We start from the raw sequence: 10,286 nt of genomic DNA, 5'->3' as shown, positions 1-10,286 counted from the left end.
TCAGCTCCAGACAAGAGTTTATTTCCCATGTCTACAACAGTGAAATAATAAAATACTATAGAAACAGGTGCATTTTCTACAAATTGGATACACTGAAGTTTCCAAAATATACCATGTTCAACAGGAAATTGAAGTTTATTTAATATACACAAATCACATCTGACACTGAAAAAATGAAAATGCTATTTACATAAAACAACAGATTAAAAATACATACTATCTGTATTTTAATGCTTACTAGCCCCAGGATTCAAACGTGGAGCCCAGTACTTGCATCTTGTAGTTAATTTACCAAGAAGAGCTAGATCGAAGGGCAAGGTTGGCAGTGTATTTCACACTTCATGTACATGGTTTGTCATCCATGGAGGAAGACACAGTCTCTTCAGCACGTGTTCCAGCTTCGGAGTCTTCCACTTCAGAATCCTCAACAATTTCCTCTTCAGAATCAAATTCTTGACTATCCGGTGATTCAAAGCTATCTAGAGGTTCATTACTCAGCCTCTTTTAAGGAAAAACCAGCAATTTATTGTAAAAATCTTGAAACGGAAACCCACTATTAATCAGTATACTGATAGAGCAACCCACCAATGTTATAATACCCCCAATAAATTCACTTACAGTGTTATATCAAAGTCTACACAGTGACACATCACAGTTCAGCAAAGTCCAGTTAGCAATTTGCTGGGGCTTTTTGTTTGTTTAAAGCACTGACTGAGCTGCTTCCAAAGCACAATTAAAACTGGTACTTCTCTGAAATCACAGAACTGTATGTTCTTAATTTCTACCCAGTTGGGGACCATATTTTTAAAGTCAACAGAGAACTAGTTCAGTACTTCAAAGATTGTCAAGGCAGGGCTGGAGAGACGCCTCAAATGGTTAAGATCATGGTCCTCCAGAGGACCAGAGTTGCATTGCTAACACCCATAGCAGGTGTCTATAACTCTCGCTCCAGGCCACACTTACTCCAGAGGACCAGAGTTGCATTCCTAACACCCATAGCAGGTGTCTATAACTCTCGCTCCAGGCCACACTTACTCCAGAGGACCAGAGTTGCATTCCTAACACCCATAGCAGGTGTCTATAACTCTCGCTCCAGGCCACACTTACTCCAGAAGACCAGAGTTGCATTCCTAACACCCATAGCAGGTGTCTATAACTCTCGCTCCAGGCCACACTTACTCCAGAGGACCAGAGTTCTATTCCTAACACCCATAGCAGGTGTCTATAACTCTCGCTCCAGGCCACACTCATAAAAAGCCTTAAAATAACAACATGCCATGGTTCTAAATGTTAAGACAGTAATTTAATGCAAGAAGGTTGATGAAAGCTTTCTTCCCATTGGTAAGATGGGTTTGTTTTGTAAATACAAAAAAAGGCTGAGAGCATTTATCAAGTAAAGCCTGGTAAAGTCAGAGAAACCAGGCTGACTTTGAAAACATTAGCTATTTCCCGACTCTAAAGTCAGATAAAGCCTATTTGTTTTCTAAATGACAGCTGATATGCTTATACGAATTAGAACCTAGAAATGCATCAACTGTGCAACGGAGTAACTTTTCTCATCTTTCTCAGGTGTGGGCTTATCACTTCCATTTTACAGGTAAGGAAAGTAAAATCCTGACAAGAAACTCAGTGGTGCTGGGAATCTCATTACAGGCTGAACACTCACTGACCAAACACTGCCTCCATGACTCTGAGTCCAATGAATATGAAATTACCTACCTCAATTACTTCTGCCATGTATTGTACGTGTTCTGCTACTTCTGCCAAATCTTTATTCTCCTTTTTTAGGCGGGCAATTTCACTGTCCTTTTGTTCAATTGCTTTATGAAGCTATAAAATGAAAATAAAGCTTAGTATTCCATAGATCTGCTCTGATCTCCAGAACCCTCCAATCAGATCACTGACAAAGCCATGCAGTAAACAGGACTCATTCTGCTCATGTAGTCAAACTTACATTGGACCAACACTCAAGCTAGTCTATACCAGTCCAACTATGCTGAAATAAAAAAGAACACTACAGAGCCCTTTAAATGGTACGAATTTAATACGTACTTTCTCATTTTCTTTAAGTGCTTCATAGAGAGCTTTCCTTCGTTGTTCTGCCACTTCTTTCCAATACTGAGAAGATGGATTTTCTGAAATAAATTGGTGTTTTACATAACTTTAAAGCCCTGGCTGTGGTGGAGCACATGTCTCTAATCCTAGCACTCAGGAGTCTGAGGCCAGCCTGGACTGCACAGTAAGACCTTATCTCAAAAACACAAAACTTACTGCTATAAACAACTCAGTCATTTATTTCTATTGAAAAATCCCAACCTAATTTTTATTTTTCCCCCAACATATCAGAGTTTTCAATCCTTGAAAAGAATTGCAGCAGAAGGAAAGTAAGTGCAGATGTATTACCTATACGGTTTAACATTTTACAAAGTTTGTTTTGTGCTTATGCATTTTTGTTTGACCTTTATGGGGGACAGGGACTCTACCACCGAGCTATACTGTCAGTCAGCACCAATAGTGTTACCTTTGAAATGTCTAGACCAGTTAATTTACATAGAGTGCTTAATTTTGAATTTGTTTCAGGCTCAACATTTTTGGCAGGAATACTGCAAAATGCAGTGTCTTCAGTGTATTATCAGGAATATACACTAAAATGTTACAATATTGAATATAAAATATGATCATTTGATTTGGCTGCCATATACCAAATTTCTCCCTTGTAGAGATTGTTTTCCTTGGTAACAAGAGATCTAGGGAGCAAAACTTGAGTTGGTTAATCTGTTCCCCAAGCAACTTTAACTCTACTGGAGAGTCTTGCTTTAATCTTCTATAACTACTGTGGATGTGATTTGGAAAGGAATTCTCCCTATTCCATTTTCTCTTAAGTTACCATTACAGATTCATATCTCTTTTCCCTTCACTGTACCAAGAGCAATGCTGTCATTGTTTTTATTTTGAACTTGATAAATAGCTGAGAATGACTTTGAAGTGATCCTCCTGTCTTTACGTTGGAACAGCATGCATTCGAGTGTTTGGCACCGTGGCCGGTTTAATTAGAAGTCATTCTTGCCACTAGTCATTTTGAGGCTGAAAATTTCACACATTTAATCAAATTGAATCTGTTCCTTAAACATGTCCAACATTTTTCCTTATTTTCTGATATGAGACGTAAGGATCACTCTATATAGTATCCCGGATACTGGAATCCTACAGTCAGCCATTTCCTCAAGAGCTTCAGTGCAGAATAGTGTTTACAAACCAAGAATTGGGTATCTGGTATGTTTCTTGCTTTCAGTAGAAGGATTTGTTTGTTTGTTCGTTTGTTTATTTTACGAGACAGGGTTTCTCTGTAACTTTGGAGCCTGTTGGCCTCAAACTCAGAAATCTGCCTGTCTCTTGACTTCCAAGCGCTGGGATTAAAGACATGCACTACCCCCGACCCGACAAGTGGAAGGGTTTTCAATAATCAATTTATACTAATACTCCCAACCAATTCAACAATTCATCCTTTCCCTTCTCCACACCACATTTGTATTTTCATTCACCCTATTAAGAACCTGCCTCCCAACACCAACATACTCATTTGCTCCATTCTAAAATACATAGGAGATTTTTCTTCGCAAGAGTACACCAATACAGTACCAACAAAAGATTTAACAAAATTCAGGCAGTCTGTGTGGGTCTTTTAATTCTAATGATAGATATACAGTCATAGTTATACTGGTACTTTCTATGATTAATGATCTACAATCACCAATGACTGTGCGAACATTTCTGACGTGTATAAAACTAACCCTTGACTAATTTTAACCTAATTGGGTACAAACATTACAAGTCCTGTTTTGAATGTACTACAAAGCTGCTGTGGTTCTATCCAGTAGACCAATCATTTTCAATTTTGTCCTTCCTGTAAAAAAAAAAAAAGTACTTTGTGCTTCTAAACTTCCTTACAACATCCCAGGAAACTCAGAACAAACCCAAAAGTTGCTGTGACTGACCTTGAACAAGCCAATGAACTTCTCTAGGCTTCAATTTCTTATGACCTCTGACCAATACAGAGGAAAGTCTCCCCAGTGAGCCAGGTGCAGCAGTTCAAGCCTGTACTCTTGAGTGAGGCCACACTGAAGCAAGACTGCCTGAGTTCAAGGCCAGGTCGGGGCTGCACAGTAAGTTCTAGGATAGTCCAGCAGAGTGAGACTGTGTCCCCAAATAAAAAAGCCCACCACATGATTATAACATGTTATCACTTTTCTCTTCTGGTTTCCACTACTCTCCCATTAAATACACTTTTAAGTAAGTGTATTTCAGCCGGGAGGAGGTGGTGCACGACTCTAATCACAGCACTAGGGAGGCAGAGGCAGGCAGATCTCTGACTTCAAGAGCAGCCAGGTCTACAGAGGGAGTTCCAGGACAGCCAGAGCTACACAGAGAAACCCTGTCTCAAAAAATAAACAAGCAATAATGTATATTTCTCCTTCACCTTTATCTCCCCTTCCCCAGTGATGTTCCTATTGGCCCTATTACTTAGTGTCCTCTTGGAATATTCAAATCCTTCCTCTATTATCACTTTTCTTGTAAAAAGCCCATTTCCAGGTCTTGTAAAATCCCAATGCAATTCACTCTCACAGATATCAATTTAGTCACTGTCCTGTTCTTTAATATCTCACCCATATTGGGGTTTTGCCAAACAAATAGTTCATGTGTTCAAATTTGGAGTATTTGCCTATTTACAATACAAAATATTAAATTATCAAACAGTAACCCCACCAAATAATACACCTCCATCGTAACTTTCAGGACAAGGCTATATTCTTTCTTCGTACCTTTAATCATAAGATCAAATGCTTCCTGGGTGACATCTCCAACATCTTTATTTTCACTACTTTCTGAACCAGAGCTTGAAGTCTTGGATGTTAACTGGTCATTCCAAAGCTTCCTTTTGGACAAGCCTTTTGGCAACTGTGATGGAAATGCTAAATTACTTAGATTTGGTAAACAAGAAAGCTACATTGTTCAGTTATTTATGTATTTAAGAATTTTTTTTTTAAGTTATACAATTCAAAACTACCAAAACAGGGCTGGTGAGATGGCTCATCAGATAAAAGTACTTGCTGCCCAGGCTGACATCCTGCATTCAATCCCCGTGACCCACACAGTGACAGAGGAGACTCCTGAACGCTGTCACCTGACTTCAATTGTGTACTATGGCACTCACATGCTCCAAAGCCCAGGTAAACACACATACACATACCCACACACAAATTAATAGTTGTAATATTTTTAGACTGCATTTGCATTTGTAATTACATTTTTATATCTGTGTGCGTTTATGGATTTGAATGCAGTCCTTGGCCAGAAAAGGGTGTCCCACCCCTTTAAAGATGAGTTACAGACAGTTGTGAGCAGCCTGACACTGGGAACTGAACTTAGGTCCTCTGGAAGACCTAATGTGTGCTTTTAACCACAGAGCTGTCTCTTTAGCCCATAAATGTAAATTTTAAAAATCTACCAGGATCTATAATATTATTTTAGAAATTTATTTGCAGTAACTATTTGGACTTTAGCTACAATTAAAACAAATTAGCACTGAAGTAACCTTGGGAACTGTCTAACGCTGACTGACCATCTCCCCACTCTAGCCCTGGACACATACCTCATTTTCTCGGCCAACAAGAGACCCATCTGCAGAAGGCTGAATCATCTTCAGTGTTCTCCTTGGGACAGGACTGTTCTAGAAGTAAGACGATTCATTATCTGGTTAGTGCTATACGATTACTATCCAAGTTTCTATACAGTTAGACTGGGCCTTACTATAATCTCAGAGTTAAAAAAACCCACTAAGAACACAAGATAATATATATCACAATGTTGTATTATAATAAGATGTTGACTTAATCAACCAGCAAACTTATTTCCCAAGATTAAAGTTATTAAAATCATTAATAGGTAGGTCATATCACCCAAGCCGGACACACAGATAACTTTTCTCATTCTAATATGTAGTCTTACTGTAATCATTGTCAACCCATCTTATTTAGTTAAAACACACATTAACACTTTCTGTGGTGGCAGTGACAGTTCAAATGATGTATGACAGAATTTCAATTAAAAACTAACTGTATTCTTTAAAAAAAATCTTCTACACTGGGATTTACAAACATTCTACTTTACAAAAGAGATAAACACTGAGAGAAAAGGTTAGTGATTCCACAAAATATTTTTATTTAATAAAAATAACTCATGTGAGAACTCTAAAATATTCCCAAACATTATGGGCATTTTGTGAAAGAAAAAGAAAAAAAAAGAAAACTGCTGCTTGGTTTGTGTCAAAAAGCAGGATACATCTGGGAAGAGAATCTCAGCTGATGGAAGAATGGCCCGTAGGCAAGCATGGGGGCATTTTCTTGGTTGATGATGGATATGAAGGGCTCAGCTGTTCCAGCGCTATCATCCCTGGGCAGGTGTACTGAGGTGCATAAGAAAGCAAACTGAGCAAGCAAGGGGAAGCAAGCAGGTAAGGAGCGCTCCACCATGGCCTATGCTTCAGTTCCTGCCTCAAGTTCCTGTCCTGACCTCCCTCAACGCTGGACTGTGACCGGAGACCTGAAAGCTGAAATAAACTCTTTCTTCTCTAGGTTGTTTTTGGTCATAGTGGTTTGTGGTGTTGTTTTGTTTTTTTTCGAGACAGTGTTTCTCTGTGTAGCCCTGGATGTCCTGGAACTCATTCTGTAGACCATGCTGGCCTCCAACTAAGAGATTTGCCCCACTCTGCTTCTTCAGTGCTGGCATTAAAGGTGCGCACCACTACCACCTGATTTGGTCAAATACAAACACGTTAATATTGAAATAAAATTAAAAATATTTTGTTATATTTGCTTGTGCGTGCACACACGCACACGCACAGTGATCAGAGGACAACTTGCAAGTCAGTTCTCTCCTTCCACCATATTTATTCCAGGGATCCAACTCAGGTCATCAGGCTTGGCAACAAGTATCTCACAAGCCCAGGAATATAAGTTTTACTTATTTACTTATTAATTAACTGGAGACAGGGTTTTCTGTATAGCCCTGGCTGGCCTTGGTTCACACAGATCCACCTGCTTCTACCTCTCGCGTGCTGGAACTAAAGGCTTGTAGCACTATGCCTGGCACCAGGAATATAACTTCTAGAACACACTGTAGGTGGAAGCAAGCGCATGCGTATATAATGAATAGCCTCCTCAACTATCACCTGACAACAGAAGCCGTTTCTGCTACAAGGCCATGCATTAGGACACGGATAAAATGTCTGTGCTTTAGACAAATCAAAACACTCTTGCAAGAGTAGCACAAGCCTGTAATATCACCCAGCACTTAGTAGGCAGAGGCAGGCGGAGCTCTGAGTTCAAGGCCAGTCTGAGGTTTACGTAGTGAGTGCCACACTAGGCAGGATGGCAGGTGAGACCCTATCTCAAAAGACAAGTAAACAACAAGAAAAACAAGTCATGCATGGTGGCGTGTACATTTAATCCCATTCTTCAGAATACAGAGGTAGAGGCAGGCAGATTTCTGAGTTTCAGAATGGCCAAGGCAACATAGTGAGACCTTGTCTCGAAACAAACCTAGCCCCCACAAAGAACCCTCTAAAATCCTCAAGTTTCTATTCTAAAAATAAAATTTTGTCTTCTTTAAAATATGGAAATAGCCCCAATATATTTCCTGATTTGTAAGTTCTATTTTGAAAAGGAAAAAAAAAAAGAATCATTAGTTCTACTGGCACCATGGGATAGCAAACAACGGTGAATACTCAAACAAGGTTAGCAAGAACATGACACCACACCAGCGTGAGAAAGTTACTGTACTTGACAGCACAGAGTTCACCTTTCCCACGGTAAAGTTTCTACTGCTGATTATTATGTCACTATTTAACTGAGGGACAAATGCCAACTACCATGAGAACAAATATTACAACAACATTTCAGATATAATTTAGATTACAGATTAATCAAGTCTCTAAACAGAAGAAACTAAAACTAAATGTTGGATCTTGATAATGGTCAAAGAAGCCAACTACGTTGCTGACACACACGTACAAGGACTACTTCCAGGATTTCTACTTTATACATGTAAGCTTTATAAACTATAACCCAAGGGATGTATACTACTATAACGTTCATTTCCTTATAATGTGTATAACAATATACACATTATTAAAATAACAATAATAACAGACTTCTAGATTCCACATTCATTCATATGTTTAAACCTTAACCTTTTCAGAAAACAATTTGATACCCTGCACACCCTCTCCCCAAAATATATGCCAGGGTACACTCAGTTTTCCAACTTCTGATAATGAGTCCTGAATTTAAATTCCCTCTAAAGGCTGAGGAAATAGTTTCAGTCCAGGAGTTTGGGGTCAGCCTGGGCAACATGGCAAGACTTTACCTCTTAATTAAAACGAACAAATTCAGGCACATTTAAGGGGCTCCATTACACACCTTCATGTTCTCCTGGGCTCCTTCCTGTTTCTGCTTCATACTGGGATTCATTTTTCAGCTGGCAATACACACATAAAAAAAAAAAAAACAAGCAATTTAAAACCAGTATGGTATGTATCTAAAGGTAGAGTCTAGATTTTTTTAAAAAATTATTTACACCACAAAAATCTTTCTGCTTTATAGCAGAACCACTATCTGATAGAATGGCCTGGTGTCCTGTACAAAATACAGAGATCTCGGGAGAGCTAATCAAGGGGCACCAGAAAAAAATCAAAATAAGTTCTTAAGCAGGCTCAGATCTACCCTAAAAAACACCATCCTGCCTGTCATGGTGGCACCTGACTGCGACCCTGAAATACGGCGGCAGATCAGCCTAGGCTACACAGCCAACATCCTGTCCCCCCCCCCCCCCAAAAAAAGGAAAGAAAATTCCAAGAACTTTTGGCTGGGGATGTCTCTCAGTGGGCAGGAGAGTGCATAACTGCATGGCTTGAAGCTCGGCTCCATTCCTAACACAGCATAAACCAGGCCTAATAGCACAAGCAGCTGGGAAGCCAGAGAAACTGAATTCAAGTTCATCCTCAGCTACATAGCATATTTAACACCTACTCCTCCTCTCTTACTTACATGTAATTAACATTTTACATTGTGTCCCAGCACCCACACATGTATGCAAATACAAACAGCTTATAACCCAGTGTGAAGTTCTTCAATTTTCTATTTTCTACTCTATTTCATGTTAATAAAACCTTATCGGAAACCCACTCAAGAGACTCTCGATCTGTTTCTTCTTTCCTTTCGAGAGGGCTAAGTAGGCCTAGAACCTGCGGCCTCGGCGTCCTGAGTGCTGGAGATTGAGCACTACCACGCCCAGGCTTGGGCAATGTTTCCCAAAACGCAGGCGATGGTCCAAGATCCCGCTATCATTAGTCAGGAGCATAGGACAGGGTCCGAGGAGAACCCTCTGTCACCTACACTGGCATCACTGGAATGGAAGGAGTAGGACTCAATGCCCACGTCCCAGCAACAGCGTCAGCAGCTGCCTACGAGCGGACCGGAGGGACCCACCTCAGGCCCCGGGCAAACCGCAGTCGTGAGACTCAGCGGCAGCAAACCTTCCCGGGAGCGCCAGCCCCGCCCAAAGCGGCGCGCGCCAGCCAATAGGAAGCGCGAACGCCAGAGCGCGCCAAAACCGACCCCAGCAATGGCGCAGCCCCTCCTCTCAGCTCGCCCAGCTTTGCCTTGCTGCCGGGCCGAAACTACGGGCTGAGACTGGGATCCCTTCAGGTCCTCGCCTCTCCCGGCCGGTTCCCCGCGGCTGTCGAGGCAGGCCTGGCTTCGGGCCAGACGGGCGATCCCGCTACCGGAGTTGCTCTCACCACCACCACCACCACCACCACCACCACCATCACCACCCCCGCGCCCTCGGACTCACAGGCCTCGGTGCTCCGTTCCCGACGAGTGAAAGAACGGGACGACCCTCTGGCAGCACGCCGAATGCAACGGCGCCAGAACGACCCGAACCTGCGGACTGACCGGGTAGTGACGTAATGAGGGGTGGGGCCTCGGCAGCCAGCCAATCGCCTCTTGCCGCCGCCCACCGCGCCTATGGACTCCGTGCGCCTGCGCAGTCGGCTACAGCGCAGGTAGTCTTTGGGTGAGGTCACTAGAGTTCCTCTTGGCTAGAGGTCTCTGTCCTCTTTCCTTACCGTCTGACCCTCTGCCGGAAGCTCTTGACTTCAGTCCTCAACAGATACTCTGCTGGGAGGACAAAGGACCTCTTTCACTGGCGGCAAACACAGAATATAC

At 41.6% G+C, this 10,286-nt stretch overlaps 1 protein-coding gene across 6 annotated transcripts; it reads right to left on the bottom strand.

Annotated features, from left to right (window-relative positions):
- Positions 1–10,034, bottom strand: Gmnn (geminin DNA replication inhibitor). Of its 6 annotated transcripts, none has more exons than XM_041632880.1 (7): positions 9,913–10,034; positions 8,478–8,535; positions 5,651–5,728; positions 4,821–4,956; positions 2,053–2,135; positions 1,720–1,830; positions 1–501 (listed from the first exon to the last, which is right to left on the bottom strand). In XM_041632880.1, exons 2-7 carry the CDS (start codon positions 8,526–8,528, stop codon positions 340–342), a joined length of 621 nt encoding a protein of 206 aa, XP_041488814.1. In that variant the 5' UTR covers positions 8,529–8,535; positions 9,913–10,034; the 3' UTR covers positions 1–339. The 6 variants fall into 6 exon arrangements, with proteins under 6 accessions (XP_041488814.1, XP_041488819.1, XP_041488815.1 ...); XM_041632885.1 differs by having other exon boundaries at positions 5,651–5,723; positions 9,913–9,978; XM_041632881.1 differs by lacking the exon at positions 9,913–10,034 and adding an exon at positions 9,453–9,568.
- Between the last annotated feature and the right edge of the window lie 252 nt (positions 10,035–10,286).

Source organism: Microtus oregoni, unplaced genomic scaffold, assembly GCF_018167655.1.
Source record: "Microtus oregoni isolate MIOR12 unplaced genomic scaffold, Mior012 000042F_ref0000377, whole genome shotgun sequence".
Lineage (NCBI taxonomy): Eukaryota > Metazoa > Chordata > Mammalia > Rodentia > Cricetidae > Microtus > Microtus oregoni.
The sequence above is the reverse complement of the archived record's forward strand: the minus strand, read 5'-3'. Positions and strand labels throughout refer to the sequence as shown.